The sequence below is a fragment of the Gopherus flavomarginatus genome, chromosome 1 (genome assembly GCF_025201925.1).
Source record: "Gopherus flavomarginatus isolate rGopFla2 chromosome 1, rGopFla2.mat.asm, whole genome shotgun sequence".
NCBI lineage: Eukaryota > Metazoa > Chordata > Testudines > Testudinidae > Gopherus > Gopherus flavomarginatus.
In genome coordinates, this window is record NC_066617.1 from 99,287,731 (window position 1) to 99,309,682 (window position 21,952).

General features: G+C 50.3%; 1 protein-coding gene across 1 annotated transcript; it reads left to right on the top strand.

Annotated features, from left to right (window-relative positions):
• The first annotated feature begins 1,725 nt into the window (after nucleotides 1-1,725).
• On the top strand, nucleotides 1,726-20,426 carry LOC127030637 (extracellular serine/threonine protein kinase FAM20C-like). The gene is made up of 10 exons (XM_050917228.1): nucleotides 1,726-2,222; nucleotides 5,772-5,947; nucleotides 6,092-6,170; nucleotides 8,917-9,009; nucleotides 10,964-11,079; nucleotides 11,751-11,931; nucleotides 13,764-13,873; nucleotides 19,409-19,490; nucleotides 19,727-19,786; nucleotides 20,153-20,426. The coding sequence occupies exons 1-10, from the start codon at nucleotides 1,726-1,728 to the stop codon at nucleotides 20,424-20,426; spliced, it is 1,668 nt and encodes a 555-aa protein (XP_050773185.1).
• Nucleotides 20,427-21,952: the final 1,526 nt, after the last annotated feature.

A 21,952-nucleotide genomic window follows, 5' to 3' on the forward strand; every position in this document is an offset into this window, starting at 1 on the left:
CCTTTCCCAGCGTTTAAGGACCGAAGGTATCCCACCCAAGGGGGAAGAGGGTAAGAATCCGCAGGGGTTGAGAGGGGCTGGGGTAAGAAGCAAACCCAGACGCCTCCCCCCACTTCCCTCCTTTACCACCTTCCCAGGGGCAAGGGGTGGCATCTTAGCCCCTCACCAAGAAAAGCACAGGACCCACTATACTACATAAGCCATCTTGTCACACCCTCCAAGATGGTCTAGGTCCCACTGCCTGTTGCATTAAGTTTGTGATGGCCAGCTTTACAGGGTTGGTTAAATCCGGGAAGCTCTCCCTTCTACTTACCTCCGTGGCCTTCCTGATGGACCCAGCTTTGTGTGACTATAGGTCACTGGAAAGGTGAATTTCCTGCAGGAAGGTTTCCTAGGGCTAAGGAGCTCTTCAAAAGGACTGAAATCCCCTGAACCCATTTGGCTTAGAAAGTTGTTAGCAAGCTCATTTGGAACCGATTGAAGATGCAGCTTTCTTTCTCACTTCTGATTCTTGTAAAGTGCGGTATCAGCAGAAACAAGGTAGTGCAAGGGGGCAGGTATCCTATAGTGCAGGTACTCGAATAACTCTTCCATGGCACCTTGAGCATGACATCAGCACCCCTTGTTGTTCCAGTGTTGCAGCCCCACCCTAGATTTGATACATCCCCTAAATTCTGACCCAAAACATCCTCTGTTCCAGTTCTAAGATCCCAAAGCAGTTGTACATCCACCTTGCTCCTAACCTACAGCACTGAGCCTGGGACCCCAAAGCAGCTTTGCCAGCATACCTCACTCCTGATCTGCACCCCTGATGTGCCAGTCCCGTCCCTCTCCCCTAGCTCCGCCAATACTTAAATTGTTGATCTATCCAGTACGAGTGTCTCTGTATGTACGTGTCAGTGAAGAGGTTGGTATGTTTGAGGGACCTTGTAGGTATCAGGGGAGATGTTAGTGTATATGTGGTTATCTGTCAGTGTCCCATCGTGAGCAAGTTCTTTATAGGTGGATGAATATGTAGGTGTATGCATGTAGATATAAATGCAGATGGGGGGCATTTGTCAAGGTGACTGGGGGGGGTATGTGAGTGGGTAGGAGTAGGTGAATGGGTCCTGATGTAAGGGTGAGTGGGTAAGTCAGGGTGAGTGTGTGGGGCTATGTACGATGGTATGTCAGTGTGAATGGATGGGGGTACTTGGGTGAGTATGTGAGGAGCAGTCTGGGAGAGAGGGTGGATTAGGTGAGGGGATTGTCCAGTCACTTCTGTTATTGAACAATCTGCTGCAACTGATCTGGAACTTGCCCCATTCACTCTAACCTTGGCACTGCCTGCTCTTTCCTTATCAACGCTGATAAACCAAGCTGCAACCTCCTTTCCTCTCTGTCCTGCTGACAGCTGCCACATCCAGGGGGTCCTCTCCACAAGGGACCTGGGAGCTGCTCCAGACTCACTGCCATGGACAGACACAATCCTCTTTTGTCCTGAAACGGCAGCAGCAGCAGAAGAGAAGGTGACAAGTGTTGCTAGCTTACTTTTCACCTGCAAACCCCAACTTCTGCATTGCCCTTGCGTTTTTAACGCTGAAACTCTAAATCCAGGGTGCTACACTGCTCAGGACTTCTCCATCCTTCTTGTTTTTGGCAAGGCGATCGCACTGCATAAGTATTAACTCTTTCCTACCCACACGTGGACACTTGCACCTTGCCACGTGTATCAGCCTGGAGAGTATGTTACGCCGATTGCAGACTCTGCTCCAGAGGAAGTTTAAAATTTTGCTCTTCTTTCTACTTCTCTTGGCTCTCCTGATGCACATGGCGTTGGACTTGGCTCTCCCAGCCGCTCCCAGCTCCTGCAGCTGTATCCCAAAAGCAGCAAACCCCTTCGGCCTCCCGCCATCCGGCCCATTAGTTTCAGTCCCAAAAAAGTTGAGCTTGAGGATTCTTCAGGATTTTAGTGGCAGCAATGGCTCCTTGGAGAAAGGCTCCCGCTCACTGGAAGGGAGGCCACCAGCAGGTGACAGAAGCAAGACAGTTCTCCGAGATCGTGACTTTAAGCACCAGTGGGCAGGAGGGAAGTTGGCATGGACAGAGCGGTCAAAGATGGCAGTACTCTTTGAGCATCCCCTCTATAAGATCCCAATCCCGGAACTGGTGAAGAAGGACAAGCTCTTCAGTGTCAATCCCAAAGAGAAGTTCACGCTGAAAAGCAGTGGGAGTGATGAATGGTGAGAGACCACTTGACACAGTATATTCTTTAGGAACACAGTAACCAGACCAGCCTATGGTCCATCCAGCATGGTATCGTGTCCAGGGCTGGCCCTAAATGTATTTGGATGCTGGGTAAATAATTATTTTGGTGTCTCCACTTTTCCTCCCCCTCTTGGTTTAGAACAGGGGTAGGCAACCTATGGCACTGGTGCCAAAGTCGGCACGCGAGCTGATTTTCAGTGGCACTCACATGGCCTGGGTCCTGGCCACCAGTCTGGGGGGCTCTGCATTTTAATTTCATTTTAAATGAAGCTTCTTAAACATTTTAAAAACCTTATTTACTTTACATACAGCAATAGTTTAGTTATGTATTATAGACTTATAGAAAGAGACCTTCTAAAAATGTTAATGTATTACTGGTACGCGAAACCTTAAATTAGAGTGAATAAATGAAGACTTGGCACACCACTTCTGAAAGGTTGCCGACCCCTAGTTTAGAAGATCCAGGCCCCAATCCCAGGACGCAATGCCGGCTGGACGGCCAGCCAGCCAGCCTTGCAGGGCTTGTGTTCTAGTACAGGGCTATGACCATACATGTGGCCTCCTAAGCTGCTACCCAGGTATAGATAAAGCCAGCCATGGGCCTTCACCCGTGAGTGACCACTCTCAGATCCTTGGCAGGCAGGCACAAAATCCCCATAATGCACCTAACTAGCTGTGCAATACCATACCATATTTTTGGGAGGGTGGGGATGTATTTTGAATTCAGCGAGTGATCAGCTTTTCCCCTGGAGCATGGGCCATTATAACTTTATCCTAGTCAGTCACTGTTGTTCCACATCCCATAAAGGCCCTCCTTTTGAACTGTACTAAGCTATTTGCCTCAGTTGTCCTGCGGCAGTAAATTCCACAGGATAGTTCTTGGCTATGGCCTGTGTTTTCAAAAGTCACTAGTGATTTTGCAAGCCCCACTGGAGGCTCCTCAGAGGGCGGGTGAATGGCACTTTCTAAACAATCTGGCCTCTTTAAAGTGTCTCAAACTGGGCTGCCAAAATCAGATGATATGAGCAGGGCCGCCCAGAGAGGGGGAAGTGGGGCAATTTGCCCTGGGCCCCACAGGGGCCCTGTGAGCCGCTCCAGCTTTTCGGCTGCACTTCCGCAGCAGGCCCTTCACTCACTCTGGGTCTTCAGCGGCAGGTCCTTCAGTGCAGCGGAAGACTCGGAGCGAGTGAAGGACCTGCTGCTGAAGTGCTGCTGAAGCCTTGGAGCGCCGCCTGGTGACTGCAAGCGGCTGGGGAAAGCCACGATTGGCAGCACTTAGGCTGCTCTACCACTGCCACGTCATTCTTCGGCAGCGGGTCCTTCCCTCCGAGAGGGACCCGCCGCCGAATTGCTGCCGAACACCCGGCACTGCCCCAGCCCCCTTGCTCATATCCAGGGCTGCCCAGAGGATCCAAGTATTTCCTTTAGTTCATTTTAAATGTACTTCCTTGTAATGGGAGGGCCCCCTTGTCCTCATCTCCTGAAACAAAGTCAAATGGGAGCTTTTGGGCTGGCCAGCTCTATACAATTCATTATTAGAATAAATATTTATTTGAATAAAAATTATATCTCCTCATCTCCTTTCCAAACTCAATAGTCTTTAATCTCTCCATGCATAAGAAGCCTCTTTCCCCTCTCCATAGCACTAACCATTTGCATTCCCGTTCTCCAGACTGCCCCCCTTTGAAATGAGATGACCAACAGTTAAGTTCCTGCCTTGCATTTCATGAGATGCTCTCTGATCTGCACTGTTGGCATGTGGTTATTTGCGTCCCCATGTGCCTGTGTCACCACTATTGCCTAGATGAAGAAACAAAAGCCAGCTGGTAATTAATATTGTAAATGCATAGTAGCTACTTTAAAGGAACCACATCGTAGTTATTACAAATAAAAGTTAGAAAGAATGGAAATTCAGAGCTATATTCCACAAACAAGCTTAACCCTATCTATCTCAGAGGATTAGTCTGTCATATGTCTATAACTTAACCAGGAAGATGGGTCTGTGTTTAAGGTAGAACTATTAGATGCAGTTTCAGTATACTTCTGGGGCGGGGAGTAGATTTAGAGTGTAAACTCTTTGGGGGTGGGACTGTCTTTTGTTCTATGCTTGTACAGTACCTGGCACAATGGGGCCCTATTCCCAAGTGCCCAGATCCTCAGATATTTAGGCTTCTAAGTACATTTAAAGATCTGGGCCTAGGTGCTACTGTAATGTAACATCATAATGCAAGTGTGCAGAAACTACACTGTCTGATAGTTTTAATAGAGATAACACAAACTCCTCTCCCCAGGTAAATCAGGGGCATATGACAAGGGAAATAATGGGTCGGGATAAAGAGTCAGCGTTAAGGTTGTTTCTGGAAAATAACTATGAATCTCCTTTGTTCTGACATTTAAAAATATATAAATACAGATGTGCCCTTTAAAGTAATTGATATCCTACAACTAACTGTACACACCGGTGGTAATCCTTATGCCGGGGGAAATTCAGTTAGATTTTGACTCCAAGTTAAAATGCAGGCAAAAAAGGGCTAAGAAGTTTAAATCTATTGTCTTTCTTAAAGAGATACTGTGGAATCTTTCTCGGATCATCAGATAACGCATCCTCCCTCATCTGTGCCTAGCAGGCACTGTGGGCCAAAGGTTTGGTCTGCCCCAAAATATTTGGCCTGTGGTAAGACCAGATGCAAGGGGACCCTTTGGAGAGGTCCAGCCCAGGCAGAGCCAGGGATGCTGTAGGTCAGGACTGAGGTGTGTGTAGGAGCCTAGGCCTGGAATAGCAGGGAGTGCTCTCCCACCTCTTTGTATTGCCATTCCTCCTAGCTCTTTCCATCAGCCACACGTGACTCTTGCGTTTGGGGAGGCTGAAGCTGAGCGCTGGAAGCTCCCTAGAAGTAGGGCAGGGCCACCAGTGCCCGGCCTGTAGGCCTGCTCCAGCTTGGCTTCCTCCCCTGAGGCCCCACCCACCTGACACTCACTTCTTCTGCCACCTCCTGCCTTAAGGGCAAGCGACAGAGGGGGAGGGGGAAGAGGAGTGGGTGGGGAGGGACCTTGGAGTGGAGCATGGGCAGGGCCACTGTCTGGGTGCTGGTGGCATCCCCACCCCACCTCTCAGGAACTTCCACCGGCAGCACCCTAAAGGCGGCAGGTCAGTGCACCTCCCAAGGGGTTTGCTTGCTCCATATGGTGAGGTTTAGCCTCCCCAAGCCTCTTGTACTAGGGTGACCAGATAGCAAGGGTGAAAAATTGGGATGGGGTGGGGGTAATAGGAACCTATATAAGAAAAATCCCCCAATATCAGGACTGTCCCTATAAAATCAGGACATCTGGTCACCCTATCTTATACCCGACACCCATGTTCCTCTCCACCCAGTCCCCTGCCAGCTTCTTGTTTGCTGATAGATGTGTGAGAAGGGGCTGATTTTGTTTGGTGTGACCATAAGGGAGCACTCTGGAGATGGAGAGTACATTGTGCATGTCCTAAACCCTGTTGTTGTTATGTGGGGGTGGCTTTTGGACTGCAGGGTCAGCAGCAGTAAAGCAGAGATGGTCCTTCCGACTGGGAAGACCCCATATGATACCTACCCCACATGGCTCAGGTTCCACATTGGCATCAATCGCTATGAGCTGTACTCCCGGCAGGACCGCATCACTCCCATTTTGCTGGAGGAATTGGCTACACAGAAAATCATCAGTTCAGGTACCAGTCTCGTTTGCCTCCCCACGCATGCTCGCTGTGTCTACGTTGCTTTTTGTCCCTCTTCTGTGTCTGTCTGTCCCTCTCCTCATTCTCTTTTCCCCTTTTCTTCTGCCCTGGCCCTGATTCTTATCTATATCATTTCAGTCCAGAAACCTGGAGGGACCCAGCTGAAGTTGATCATGACGTTCCCAAATTATGGAGAGGCACTCTTCAAACCCATGAAGTGAGTAAGGCCAGCAGGAGAGGGGCCAGGGCCTGGTCAGTCCCAGAGATGGGCCTGTACCAACATCCTGGATCCAAATACCCCGGGCTTGGGCTCATCTTAAATCATTTCATTACCTGGTGAGGAAAATCTAGCTAGGAAACTGAGGGAGGCAGGAACTTTAGCCTTATTCCATGAGCTTACTTACCAGAGTCCCTATAAGGGAAGCTGGTGGGGACATGAGGTGACCTCCCCCACTGACACCTCCTTCCGGGGAACAAATGAGACATGCTGGTCAGCTGTTTGTTTCTGATGGGGTGGTGCGACCTCTTGTGGTAGCGGGGAGCAAATCCTCAGAGTGGATCATTTTGTACATTGTTTGCACAACTTCACCACAAAGCTGTAAGTCAGCTGTGGGTCACACACTGGACCTTGGCTTCCAGGAACACTTTGACAAAACCGCAGTTGTTTCCAGTGTGAAATGAAACCCAGGTGTGTTTTGCAGGGTTTCACAGACAGTTTCATGAAATCACTACCCTTTGTGTGATCAAATATAGCTTAGAAAGAGGCAGTTTTGTTGATAATGCTTTTCAGAAATCTACTACTCCAAATTCTCATGCTCAGATACTTCTGAACCCTAACATTGTTACAGATCCCCCCAAAAAACAAAAAAACGTGTAGGATTTACAAGAGGTGGAAGGCAGGGAGGACGGTTGTACCAGGGGGTCCCAAGCATGATGCCTCCCAGAACATCAGTAATGTCTGTAAATAAAGAAATGGGAGGAGGTGGGCCCCAGCCAGCATGATGTACTGTGGCTGCTCATTTCTCTCTATGGGCCTGACAGCATGTATATGTAAAGAATAACAGGAGGAATGTCAGGAGGGGGGACTCTATCCTGGGAAGCAGTGACTGAAAAAGGGTTGAGGGTCATGGTGGATAAGCTGAACATGAGCAACCCACATGGTGATTTGGCCAAAAGTCCTAATGCAATTCTGGGATATATAAATGGGAATCTCAAGTAGGAGAAGAGAAGTTATTTTATCTGGTATTTGGGATTGGGGCAAGCGTTGCTGGAGTACTGTGTCCAGTTCTGGCACCCCCAGTTCAAGAAGGATGTTGATAGATTGGAGAGGGTTCAGAGAAAAGCCATGAGAATAATGAGACAATTAGGAAACACTGCCTGACACAATGACAGGGCCGCCCAGAGGATTCCGGGGGCCTGGGGCCATTGGCGGCAGGCGGCTCCGGTGGACCTCCCGCTGGCGTGCCTGCAGAGGGTCTGCTGGTCCCGCTGCTCCGGTGGAGCATCCGCAGGCACGCCTGCGGGAGGCCCACGGGAGCCACGGGACCAGCGGACCCTCCGCAGCCATGCCTGCAGGAGGTCCACCGGAGCCGTGGGACCGGCAAGCGGCAGGGGGCCCCTCGTGCGGCGAAATGTCTAGAGCCGGCCCTGTTCGGCGGCGGGGGACCCTTCCGTTCTGGGACCCGCCGCTGAAGTGCCCCGAAGACCCGCGGCGGGGGCCCCCCGCCGGCGAATTACCGCCGAAGCGGGACCCGCCACCGAAGTGCAGCCCGCTCTTCGGCGGTAATTCGGTGGCGGGGGACCCCCGCCGCGGGTCTTCGGGGCATTTCGGCAGGGGGTCCCTGAACGGAAGGGCCCCCCGCCGCCAAATTACTGTCGAAGACCGGATTGCACTTTGGCGGCAGGTCCCGCTTTTGTGGTAATGCGATGGCGGAGGGTCCTTCCGCCCCGGAGTGGAAGGACTGCCCCGCCAGCGAAGACCGGGAATGGAAGAAGCTCCGGGGCTCGGCCCCGCAAGAGTTTTCTGGGGCCCCCCGAGCGAGTGAAGGACCCCGCTCCAGGGGCCCCGAAAAACTCTCGTGGGGGCCCCTGCGGAGCCCAGGGCCTGGGGCAAGTTGCCCCTCTTGCCCCCCGCCTCTGGGCGGCCCTGCACAATGATAGACTCAAAGAGCTCAATCTGTTTAGCTTAACAAAGAGACCGTTAAAGGGTGACTTATTTATAGCCTATAAGTATCTACATGGGGAAGAAATGTTTGATAATGGGCTCTTCAGCCTAGCAGAGAAAGGTGTAACATGATCCAATGGCTGGAAGCTGAAGCCAGACAAATTCAGACTGGAAATAAGATGTAAATTTTTAATGGTGAGAGTAATCAATCATTGGGACAATTTACCATGGGCCGTGGTGGATTTTTCCATCACTGGCAATTTTTAAACCAAGATTGGATGTTTTTCTAAAGATCTGCTTGAGGAATGATCTGGGGGAAGTTCTATGGCCTGGGTTATACAGGAGGTCAAGCTAGATAAGTGGTTCTCAATCTATTTACCATTGTGGGCCACGTATGCAGCTCTCTATGTATTATGTGGACTGCAGCTGTGTGCTGTATGGCCCTGAGGGCATCACTTGGGCTGCAGCTGTGTGCTGATTGGGCCACAAGCAGCCCCAGGGGTTGAGAACCACTGAGCTAGATGATCATAATGGTCCCTTCTGGCCTTGGAATCTATGAATCTATGAAACATATAGCAAATGATGGGGTGACACTGAGGCAGTTAATGAATGGGGTTGGAGGTGGTTTCCACTGCTCTGGTGTCCACTGAGTTTGGAGAGGGAAGTGACATAAAACATGCATATAGATCAGAAAGTGAATGACTCTAAGTTTCCCTCATAGTGGTGAGCAGGCTTAGACTCAGCACTGGAGACTTTAACCTCCTCTGTCCCATTCTCCCCCCATATCCTTTCATTTCAGGCAGACTCGGGACCAAGAGACCCCAGCAGATTTCTTTTACTTCTCGGACTTTGAACGACACAATGCAGAAATAGCAGCCTTTCACCTGGACAGGTGAGCCCCTCAAAGCCCTTCCAGCTCCCAACTCTGTTCTTCAGGGGACAGAGAGTACATCTATTAAAGGAGGCTGACAGCAGTCCTGAGATCTTAGCCACAGGATCTGCCATCTGCAGGGAGCCCCCTTTCTCCATCTGGTGGGGAAAGAGGGGAACTCTTATTCAGACTGTTACACAATTATTTCCCCAAGGTGCTATGTCACCAAAACATCATGCACCTCTACAATGCTATGTAGATTAAACTCCATGGTCACTCATTCATAAGATCCTGCACACACTGCTCATTCAATGGGCCCAAACCTGGCCCTGGAAGGCATATGCCTTTGCCAATGCACCTCAGTCTTGACCTGCAGCATTTCCTACTCTAGCAGTCCTGCTACCCTCTGATAAAAGCAGCTGCCAGTACCCTTCAATCCTGACATTAGAGCACCCCTCACCTTGCCCCCCCACAATCCAGTTCTGTCCATGTACTCTTGTCCAGACCCATACGATCCCTGCTGGCCTGCCCCTGGCCAGTTCTGGCCTGCCACACAGCTCTGCTGATGTACCCTAATACTGACCCCATGCACTTCCAATACAGGCCTCTCCTAAACACAGATTGTCCTGCCAGATTGTAAAGTAATTTTTTGATGTGAACCAATATCTACTTAGGGACAGACCCGACTGAAATCTACCACCATTGCACGTCAGGTGCAGGACACAGGCCCAATGAGACCTATTCTTTATTTCCCTAATGACAAAGTCAGGGAGTTTCTGGTAGATTCCCAGCCTTCATTAGACAAATTTTATTTGGTGGCCTGGGAGTGCAACCACCAACTCTTGCTGGTGGCTACTCTCACACTTTTCCCTAAAATGCTTAATTAGCTTCAGGAAAAACAAATAAATATGCCCATATACACATCCAAATCATTGTAATTAATTTATTGCTAGCAATAAGTCTGTGAAAAGTGATATTAAACATATATCACTTTTGACAGTAGATTAACTCAGCCCTGGCAAGCCTAGGGACAAATTAAGCCCTGGATGGGAGTTGGGGGAGGCAGCAGTGGCCAGGGGTGATGGGGATGAGTTGGTGGATGTCCAAGGGAGGCAGCAGGGGGCCAGAGCCTGAAGCCTCGTGACTGGGGGATGGAGCGTGAAACCATGTGGCAGGAGCCTGGGGCCCTGCTACTGCGAGGCCAAAGTCTGGGGTTGGAAACCAAAGCCCTGTGGCAAGAGTCTACTGCCCCACCACCCCAGGGCTGAAGCCCAAAGCCTGAGCCCCACTGCCGATGGGAAGTTGGGGAACTCACTGGCTGCCTGCTCCTCCAGTGTTGTGCCCCAGGTGTCTTCAGAAGGGGGTATGACCCAACCCCCGCTGGCAGCCCTAGCAACCAATACCAAGCTCATGTATTTAGGAGCACCAGGGAGGGGGAGAGGCTGCTGCTTTGTTTCCCCCCTCCCATTTCCCCTCCAATCACAGCCCAGGAAGCTGTGGCCACAAGAAAAGCCCCTGGTGGGCCCATGTGGCTATGGTGGCTGAATTTGAAAAATGCTGCATTGGAGTATCTTCTCCAGGAACTCAGGAGTTGTTGTGTTGGATCAGATCATCTGTACTCAATCTCCAGCTACGGGAGAGCAGGGCAATGACCCATGGGCCATCTAGTCCGAAAACCTGTGTCTAACACCTGCCAGTACCTGAAGCTTCAGAGGAAGGTGCAAAATCCCTGTCATGTGCACCTAATTGTGCAATACTACAACAGTGGGGTAGTAGAGATATTCCTGACTCCACATCTTACACACTAAAGCATGGTGATCAATAGCCCTTGTCACTTTTACTCTAGCTAAAGTCACTGCAGATGATGTTCTTACTGTCTTCCATCTGGTTGTGAAACAAGCACTCAGCTTAGGGAAGAAACTGCTTTGGTCCTGTGTTTTGTTTAGTTCCTTGTGCTCTCTCCGTGTCCCTGAAGGATCCTGGATTTCCGGAGAATCCCTCCAGTGGCTGGTCGTTTGGTGAATATAACTAAAGAGATTCGTGACATCACAACTGACAAGAAACTGGCTAGAACCTTCTTCATTTCCCCAGGTGAGTGTTCTCTGCCTGTGTGCCCATCACAAGCTCCCTGGCTGGGCTCCTGTTGGGGAATTGCAACTCCCACGACACGCATCTTCACACCTCACTTGCCACTGCCCAACCTACATGTAATTAAGGAATGATCTGCAGTGCATCTGGATGGAGATCACCTGCCTGAGTGCTCTGGAGCCACTCCTGGGTTATCTGCCTGGTTTTATGTCTTCTTCCAATCCAGATTATCGGCCTGGTTACTCCATCTCACTAGAGGTTACCTGCCAAGGAATCCCATCTTCCCTTGGGAAGTCCTGTATCTTGGCAAAGATGCATTCAGGCAGATAACTCCAATTACTTTACCCAGTGGGCAGGTCCTCTCCCCAACTCATCGATCTCCTGCTAGCCGTGTATTTCAGCCTGTGGGTGTGATAGTGGGATCCCGGCTATGTCCTTGCTGCGTTCCAGCCACGCTGGAGCCCTTTTAGGTTAACTGCACAACAAGAGCAGACCTGCTCTCTTCTCATCTAGATCGACTGCTGTACAGAATTACTGTCCATGTCCTGCAGTGAGCTCTCCTCAGCCAGCAGCCATCGCCCTCACCAGATAGGCTCTGTTACTCCTTGGGTGGGTTGGAACTGCTGCTTTTTGCTGACCTTTGCTCTGTCCTGATTTGATCGGCTCCTCCTCAGCCAGCAATGTCTGCTTCTTCGGCGAGTGCTCCTACTACTGCTCCACGGAGCACGCCCTGTGTGGCAAACCGGACCAGCTCGAGGGCTCCATGGCAGCCCTTCTGCCCGACAAGGAACTGGCCAAACGCCACTCCTGGCGCAGCCCCTGGAGACGCTCGTACCACAAGAGCAAGAAGGCAGAGTGAGTGTGTTGGGAGGGAAGGTTAGGGGTGCAGATGGTGTGGGTGGAGAGTGGCAATGGGATGGGGGCTGCAGGAGAGATGTGGTGGGGGGACAGCAATTCTGACAGCTGTGTGGGGAAGAGGAGGGGGTGAGGAAGGTGATACAGACAGTGTCAAGGCGCTGGGTCAGGGATGCAAACTGAAGATGGTGGTGTTCCCCTCAGCACAGCCAAACATGATGGGGGACATGAGGTTTGCCAGGTGTCCGGTTTTCGACTGGAATGCCAGTTGAAAAGGGACACTGGTGGCTCCATTAAAAGTCCAGTCAATGGTGCAGCGGGGCTAAGGTAGGATCCCTGCCTGCCATGGCTCCATGTGGCTCCTGGAAGCAGCAGCATGTACCCCCTCTGGCTCCTACACATAGGGGCAGCCAGGGAACTCTGCAGGCTGCCCTTGCCCCAAGCGCCAGCTCCAATTGGCTGGGAACTGCAGCCAATGGGAGCTGCGGGGGGCACCTGCGGATGGGGCACTGTGCAGAGCCGCCTGACTGCGTAGGAGCCGGAGGGGGGACATGCTGCTGCTTTCAGAAGCCTCTTGAGGTAAGTGCCACCCAGAGCCTGCACCCCCCCATGTCCCAACCCCCTGCTCCAGCCTTGATCCCCGCTCAGCCCTCAGTCCCATCCCGGAGCACCCTCCTTCACCCCAACCTCCTCATCCCTGGCCCCACCCAAAGTCTGCACCCCCAGCCGGAGCCCTCACATACACCCCGCACCCCAACCCTCTGCCCCAGCCCAGAGTCTCCTCTTGCACCCTGAACCCCTCATTTCTGGCCACACCCCAGAGCCTGAACCCACAGTCTAGAGCCCTCACCCCTTCCCCCACCCCAAACTCCTCATCCCTGGCTCCACCCCAGAGCTCATACCCGCAGCCGGAGCCCTCAACCCCTCCTGCATCCCAAACCATTGCCTCAGCCCAGAGCCCCCTTCCACACCTGAAAGCCCTCATCCCTTTCCCCACCCCATATCCCAGTCAGAGCTTTCACCTCCTCCTGCATCCCAACCCCCTGCTCTGGCCCATAGGCGCCAACTCTGTGGGTGTTCTGGGGCTGAAGCACTCATGGAAAAAAACTGGTGGGTGCTCACCACCCACCGGCAGCTCCCCACCCTGCCCCCCCTGCTCCAGCTCACCTCCACCTCCTCTGCGAGCATGCCGCCACGTCCTGCTTCTCCCCCCTCCCAGTGCTTGTGCCATGAAACAGCTGTTTCGCAGGGCAGGGAGGAAGGGGGGAGGAGGGGGAATGTGGCGTGGGGGGGGGAAGAGGCGGGGCTGGGGCAGGGATTTGGGGAAGGGATCCAATGGGGCAGGGAGGGGGTGGAGTTGGGGTGGGGACTTTGGGGAAGGGGTTGGAATGGGGCAGGGCCAGGGGTGGGGAAAGAGTGGAGTTGGGGTGGGGCCAGGGGTGGGGGGCCGTGAGCACCCACTGGCGCCAGAGAAAGTTGGCACCTGTGCTTGGGCCCAGTGAAAATGAGTGAGAGAGGGTGGGGAGAGCAAGTGACAGAGGATGTGGGGATGGAGTGAGCGGTGGGGCGGAGCCTTGGATAAGGGGGAGAGCCTCAACAGAGGGGCGGAGCAAGGGTGTTTGGTTTTGTGCAAGTAGAAAGTTGGCAACCCTAGAAAACTACCATGGACTGTCCCTTGAAATCCATTCCTGGGGGTGGGGATTGAGAAGGCCCAGGGAAGCCCTAACGGTTAAAAGAAGTCATCCGAAGTTTCTGCGATGCTCTCCCCCGGTCCCAGAGCCCAGGACACCTTGTGATTTACTTTCTCTCCCCCTTTTGGCCCCTCTTCTAAGGTGGGAGCTGAATCAGAATTACTGTGCTCAGGTGAGAAAGACACCGCCCTACGATAGTGGCTCCCGCCTGATCGACCTCATAGACATGACTGTGCTTGACTTCCTGATGGGTGAGTGGGTGCCCTTCTAACAACCTGCCCATGCCCTCCCAGGCCTGGGCCTACAGACTGCCCACATGTGACGCACTCGTGCCTGCAAGGAGGCTCTGAGGCTCTTGCATAGATGACTAGGATTGTCAGTTTTGGTTGGATGTATTCTTGGAAATGTCATCACATGACATAATCTTTAATTAAAGATTAATCTTTAATTCCCGGAGATTCCAGGCCAATCCTGGAGGGTTGGCAACCCTCAGATGACCCCTGCCTGCAGATAGTAGGGGGGGCAGAGTCAGGGCAGCTGGCTTCAGCAGTGTTACTGAGCATGCTCAGTTTGTGTCAGCATGCTCAGTACAAGCCAAGCAGCAAATCCTTGAGGGCACGTGATCCTACATGGCACTTCTGCTTTTATTTATAGATCAGACAGATCTCACAGAGCAATGACAGGGCCCCTTCTGGGGAACTTGTCTGTCTCCACTTCCTGCTTTCCCTGGTTACCCATAACAACTGTTACTCAGTGTTACTGCATGTGTCCCACGGTCTACCCCCTATTGGCTGCACTCTGGTATTGCACTTCACACCGCATTAGCTATTTCCATCATTACACTTAATTTTAACTTTTTAACTTCCAGAATTTTTTGTTTTGAATTGTTTTAAACCAAATGAACCCTGGGCTCATCCACTTCCCCCATTCTGAAATGTCATTCTTAGCATTCCAGTTATATATTACACTTTCTGCATTACCAGCAGAAAGCTGTTTTCTTCTTGACTGTTAATGCACTGGCACCATAATGACCTGCCCTAGATCACTGAGGTTCAGGTTGTTGTTTGGGAGGATGAAGTCCAGTTCATCAAGTGTTCCAGAGTAACAGTCACAGCAGTGGGTATAATATTGTCCTTTCACATGCTTCCTTGTTGACCAAACTACAGCATTGTTGGTCTACGCTACACTGGGAGAGCTACTTTCCTTTTAGTAAAGGTGCCTTTTTATCTTATCTGTGCCACGGTTTGCGCCCCCACACATCTAACTTCAGCATCCTGCTTTGTTTAGCTGGCCAACATTTTCTATATCTGTTTTTGCATCCTCTGGGCTGGAGTGTACAGCCAATGGCTCGCCCCTTCGAGCACTGCCAACAAATCACAATTTCCCGTACAAAGGTCATAGAAATAGTACTAACTAATGAAAATGGCTGTGATGGAATTATTCCATTCTTGAGGAGTTGTGGCGTTGGGAACTCTTTAAATCAAGGCAATAAGGCTCGATAGCATCTATGAGTTTTGTCATTCATCTGTCTTATCCCTTCCCACAATCTGCATTCAGAGCGGCTAACATTATGGTGCCATCTATTGGGAAGCAAGAGGGGAAAATAAATGGTTAAATCCTGCTGTTACAGTAGCCGCAGAGAGTATGTCCACAAAGCAAAGAAAAACTTGGGCTTGCAGGACTTGGGCTGCAAGGCTGTTTCATTGCTGTGTAGACTCCGTGGCTCTGGCTGGAGCCCAAGGTCTTGGACTCTGCAGGGTGGCAGGATCCCAGAGTTTGGGCTGTGGCCCAAGCCCAGAAGTCTGCACAGCAATGAAACAGCCCTGTGAGCCCAAGTTGGCTAGCACAGGCCAGCCACAGGTTTTGATTTGCTGGGTAGACATCCAGAATCAGTGCATCCTGACTCCTGCCATGTGACAGGGACCTGATCTTTTGTCACCCCACATCTGATGACTGAAGCCAGGAATAAAGACCAGTCAGTTATGTTCTGAATGTCTGTCATAGGAGGGGAGAAGAACTTATATTTACTTCAGTGGGGCCATATGGGATGTAAATCTATGTTGCCTATGTGTCTTGTGCTCTTACACAGGGTGGCTGGTGGTTTTTAATGTATCTCCAAGCTGTTGAACAGTAGCATCTGCATTACTTTTCCTACAAACAATATTCAGTTTTACAGCATTTGCTGCACAAGTACATTCAGCTGAAGGACAATGATGGTTATTGCCCAGTCACTGGCGAATGCTGTTAGTGTTTGGGTTTTTTTTCCCCCCTACCACTCTTATTCCTGCCCCTCCTGTTTCATACCCTTCTTCTTTGCTATGGATGTATTCCAGTGCCATTCCTCGGTGCTGTTCACAATGTTCTGTTCACTTAGGGATCTGAAGAGCATGTCTTGATCACTGCTTGTTTGTTGTCTCCGCTGAGTCCCAATTTCTTTAACTTTTTACATAACTTGGATAGTTTCCCTTTTTCCACTATCTTTTGTCACTGATGCAAGCAGTTAGGCTGATTTTCCTGCTGGTGCCTTTGGACTTCTGCTCCATTTATGGCTATTGTTCATTAATAGCTTTCAGGGTGCCCCAGATTGTTGCAGTGAGAATAGCTGGAGGCCTTCAGTCTCAGCTCTGTGCTGGGGACAGATTGATCCTCCAAGTCCCACACACAACTTAGACTTTGAAATTAATGTCTTAGATTTGTCCTCAGTGATCTCTTCTCTTTCATTCCTTTCTCGATTTTCATTCTGCTACTTATCTGCCTCTTCCTTTTCCTGGGTTCTGTTCAGGTTACACACTAACAAATACCACCAGATGGATTAACTGGGCATGCTGTTGTGGGGAAATAAGACTGAGCATTACAACTTCACTCCTTCTTTAGGAGTTCCCAGTTTCTCTGCAGGCCATTTTCCTCCCTTGACCCTTCTGTTAGCATTATCCATGTTTTCAAACACTTCTGTCCTTTGACCCCAGAGTTGAAGGTTGTTCCCTGAAGCAGATGTCTGAATGTTGATGCCCCAAACTTTAAGGGGTCTGTAACAGACGATTCCTCCCTCTCTCTAATTTTCTTCTTCTGGAATAAATGTGGAACTATGGCCAAGACTTTCAAAAGTGTTGAGTGATTTTAGATGCCCAACTTGAGACATCTTAAAGTGGCCTGATTGTCAGAAGGTGCTGAGTACTGGCCCTCTGCAAATCAGGCCTTTTAAGCTGTCCCAGATCAGGGACCCCAATCACTAATCATCACCTTTGAAAATCTTGGCCTGTGTCATTGTGCTAGCCAGTATTCACTCTCTGGTGCACGCCTTTTCTTGATGCCTTACGCCTGACAACATACTGGAATAGTGGTCACCATTTTTCTTCTCATCTCTTCTTTCTGCAGCTTGGACAACAGCTACATCCCTGGTATCTCCTTGGCTGGTACCTCAACATTGTCCTGCAAGGGACTTCAGAGATCTTCCTTGTCAGTTTATTTCACTTGTTTCCCCACATAGGCATATTATTGGATAAATTGTCCATTAAGTAAGTTTTATACTTTCCACTGACGTGTATTGCACTGGCCATTGCTAAAGAGAGGAGGCTGGGCTTGACTGGCCATCAGTCGTGACTTGTCTGCTTATTTCTGTCATGATTAGCTGTTTAACTCTACTGGAATTTATTTTCCCTGGCCATTTACAGTACTTTACAGTTCTCAGGGTCCTGCCATAGTAAGTGTTCCATGAGACTGAATTTTGGTATTTGGAGAAAAGCAGATCCAATCAGCTTCTGCTGTCTGTAGCTTCCAGTACTACCACTGAATCCATGTGGTCAAGCAGAAATTCATCAGACCTTGCTTCTCTTGAGGTCACTGCAGGTGAGGTCCCAGTTCAGTCTGAATGCTGCTGTCAATAAATCCGTTAGCAGGGTGTCGAAAAACAGTTTGTGGACATGATCTGCTTCATATTTTGTCCCTGAGCAGCCGGGGGGGCTCCAGGCCCCAGCATGCCAAGCACGTGCTTGGGGCGGCATGCCGTGGGACCGCTCCCCGCGACATAACGCCATGCTTGGGGTGGCGAAATGTCTAGAGCCGCCCCTGCTGAGCAGGGTTTCCAGGTGCAGACAATCAGATTGCCAGGATCCCTAGCACATCCAGCAAAGTCTGATGTGCTCTCTTTAGAGCTCTGTGTCAATCCCACCTGCCGTTGGTACAATTCTGTCCAAATCCTTGCTCAGCAGAATATCTTAACCTATAGCTTTTGCTTTAATTAGAGTGAAGTTGGAATGCATCTCATGGCAATTCCTCATGGGGGAACCAGCAACCATGGCTGATTTAGCTGTAGCAGTATAATTAAAGCAGTGCAGTTGTTGTGTGTAGACAAGTCCTTAAATCCCTTTTGTTACATCTCTCTCTCTCCTCACTGGGGTCTGTGGCTCCTTCCAGTTTAGTACCAGCTGTGAAAACCACTAACATGCTCTTCACTCCCTCTTCCAGATGTTAAATGAGATGGCTCCACCAGTTATCTCTGCAGTACCCCTTTCTAGGCTGCTCCTCCAACTCATTACTGTGCCATTGCTTGCTAGTCTTAGAGTTTCCATTCAGGTTCCAGTCCACAGGACAGTGACATATCCAAGATGATATCGACATCAATTTTAAGAATAAGATTCTGTGAGCCACAGTATCCAATGTTTTACTAAGATCCACTGACTTTGTAATTTTATCTAAAATGCAGGAGAGTTTGACTGACAAGATCTATTATTGATAAATCTTGTGCTGTTTATTGCTCATGGCTCCATTAACCTGGGTGGCGATTGCTAGGATCATTCTTCTTTCCTTTTTTAAAGATCAGTATCTCAACTGCTTTGTTCTAGTCTCTGATCTCTATGGATGTTCAAAAATAATCAGGGGTCCAAAAATATGTTAGCTTCTTTCTTCACTACCTGAGGATATATAGAAACCAGGCCATCTTCTGTACTCCTTTCACAGTTCCAACCTGCTCTACTCTACTCCCAGCTATTCCAGTCCTGCTCAATCTCACTGTACCTACAGTTCTACCTTTGCACTGCAGTCCTGGCATGCAGCTCTCTCCTGCAGTTCCATTCCCCCCCCCGCCCCCCCGACTACAAGCATGCAGACCTGAGCTGTAGCATCCCCCACTGTCCTCGTCTGGGACCTCCCCTGAAAAGAAATAGCCAGTCCTGTCAACATTGGCAGTGATTTTTGAGGCCCACCAAACTCATTTCACTGATGACCCACTAGAAGTTTGACCCACTAGAAGTTCAACCCACATCTCTAAAGGAGAGAGGCTACATACACATACACGCTCTTTGCCCTGGTCTACACTGCAGAGTTAGGTCGGCATAAGGCAGCTTACGTCAATCTAAGTGTTTATGCTAAAATGTTGCCCCCGCTGATGTAACTCAACTCACCCACTATGCCGACTTAACTCCACCTTCACAAGAGGTGTAGTGCTTAGGTCAACGTGGTTAGATCGATGCAGTTGCATATATCAACCATTGCTGCCTTTCAGAAGCCGTCCCACAATGCCCCACGCTGACAGTTAAATCAGTGCCCCTGGCTCCTGGTGAGGACATGCACTGCTGACACAAGGAGCATAGTGTGGACAGGCAAAAGTGATTTAATTACTGTGGTGGCTGTGTCGATTGTAACTTAGGTCAACATAATTTTGTAGTGTAGACATGCTCTTTGTCTACTCTATCCCTGGAGCTCAGGATGTGCTTGAAGCAGAATGTCCAGTTTATCTTCTCTACTGCTTTCCCCCTTCCCCTGTCCTCATTCTCCTCTCCCTTCTGCAGGTAACATGGACCGACACCACTATGAGACCTTTGAGAAGTTTGGTAATGACACTTTCCTGCTTCACCTGGACAATGGCCGAGGGTAAGAGTGGGAGATGGACTCCTGCTGACAAGGAGTATGGAGAACAGCACGCACAGTGAGGCAATGAGAAGGATCTGGCGGGAGGGTGTCTCTGCACATACTGGGAATGATGTGGCAGCCCAGACATCACTTGTGATGTCATTGCCATATTGCTGGCCCAGGTGGGATGGACAATATTGCACAGCCCATAAGGGGCACATTACACTCCTAATCAACACTCTCTTTGCTCCCCGTAGATTTGGGAGACATTCTCATGATGAAATGTCCATCCTGGCCCCTCTCCAGCAGTGCTGCAGGTAATTGCTCTCTTTGCCCCTTCCCTCCTGCCCGATTCCACCCCAGAGGGGGTAACTTGCTAAGGAATCAGTTGAAGTCTGATTGTTCTGGTTCAGGAAGTGCCCTGTCTGGGCTTGTGTGACTGGATTTTCAAAATGAAAAAGTAGGATCTCTGTCACATGGAGTAGAGTGGCTGCTGCGCCTCACCCCAGAGATGTCGGTTTCAGCAGTGGGTGAGCGATCCCTGCATATACTGTCTGCAAAGTACTTTGAGATCAGTCAGGCTGGACGGCACTGCATGAATATCAGATGTTGTTGCGGCTGTCCCTTAACTTGGTTGATTTTTGTTTTCTCCTTTCTTCCCTTCCACCCACCCCCACTCTTAGTATCAAGAAGTCGACATTCCTGCGCTTGCAGCTGCTTGCCACGGAGCCGTACCGCCTCAGTGACGTCATGCGGGAGGCGCTGGCCTCAGACCGCCTCTCGCCAGTCCTATCAGAGCCTCACCTGGAAGCTCTGGACCGGCGGCTCCAGCGAGTACTGGACATGGTACAGGTGTGCATGGCAAAGGGAGGCCAGAAGGAGGTGCTGGTGGATGACATGGGAAAGCTGAAACAAGGGATATGGCAGCGCCAAGAGACAAGGAGCAAAAAAGCGTGATGGGCTGAGCTGACACTCCTTCCCACCACGACCCCTGAGGCTGCCTCTGCAGTCTGGACTCTTGCTGAATGAGAATCAGCACTAGTGCAGCCATGGCTAGGTGCCCATACTGGGGGCATAGTCCCTGGATCTACTGATGGTGGGGAGAGGGAGACAGTTTAGAGAGGGAAGTGAGTGGGGCAAAGAGACAAGTGGGAGGTCTGGCTGTAATCAAGGGGGGAACCCTACAAAGTGAACCCAGGGGAGGGAGGAAAGTAGATTTCAAACTCTGGTAAGTGTTCAGCTCTTGAAAAGTCTTGGAGTCAGTAGGGCCAGTCTACACTAGAAACTTGCATCGGCACAGCTGCACCGATGCAGATGCGCCGCTGTAGCACTTCTGGTGAAGATGCTCTAAGCCAATGGGAGAGAGCTCTCCTAGCGGCATAATAGCTCCACCTCCCTGAGAGGTGGGAGCTGCGTCAGTGAGAGAAGCTCTCCTGATGCTATAATGCTGTCTACACAATGGGTTAGGTTGATATAACTACATTGCTCAAGGGGGTGAATTTTTCATACCCTTGGGTGATGCAGTTATACTGAAGTAAGTGTGAAGTGTAGGCCTGGGTTTTGGTAAGACTGAGGAGCCTGGGCTACTTAGGGAGAAAGGTTGCTCTTGTGGATAAGACACTTCTGGAGACTAAGGAGAACTGGGTTCATTTTTTGGCTCTGCCATCACCTCTGTGAACTTGGGTAAGTCAATCATCTGTAAAAGGGGGATAATCATGCCTTTCTTTCACCTGTGTCTGTTTGTTTGTAAGCTCTTTGGGCCAGGGACTGTCTCTCACTATGTGTTTGCACAGCACTTAGCATAATGGGGCCCTGATTTTGGTTAGTGTCTGGAAGCACTGCTGGAATACAAGTAAATAACAGATGAATATTTTGCAGGGGGAAAGCCCCCAGTGGGGACTTCCTGTCTGTACAGTGACCATTACATTAAAAATCATAGCTCCTTAGCCCATGTTTAAGGTGTTTCAGTGTTTCAGTTACTCAGAAATAAGCCTGTGATGTGTGAGTTAATAAATAACCCTCACTTAACTGGGAGCGCACTGCCATGGCTGGAAACTCGCGGACAGAGTAACTGGGGAGTTTTGGGGGTGCATCCGATCACCAAGGAAGCATGGTCTAGTGATTGGGGGGTGGCTGGCTGGCTTGCAGAGTGAGAGGACCTGGGTTCTGTTCCTGACTCCTCTACTAGTTGCTGTGCACAGCTTGGAGAATTCAGAGAAGTGCTGCATAAAGCAAAAGCATTCGTTACCGTGATAGTGGTGGATCTCATGTTGCCACTGCAGACTTTCACTGGCATCTCAGCCTGTGCCACTGCCATTACAATGCCCTCTTCCTTGGTATGTATCATTACCCTCATCCTAGCATGAAAACAAGGTGCTAGTGACTGCTGGCACTTTAAATCTCTAGAGCTGTTCTGAGCAGGGCTGGATGATACAGTGGTTAAAAACATTGGCAGATAACCTGCAGGAGAGCTTCTGCCATTG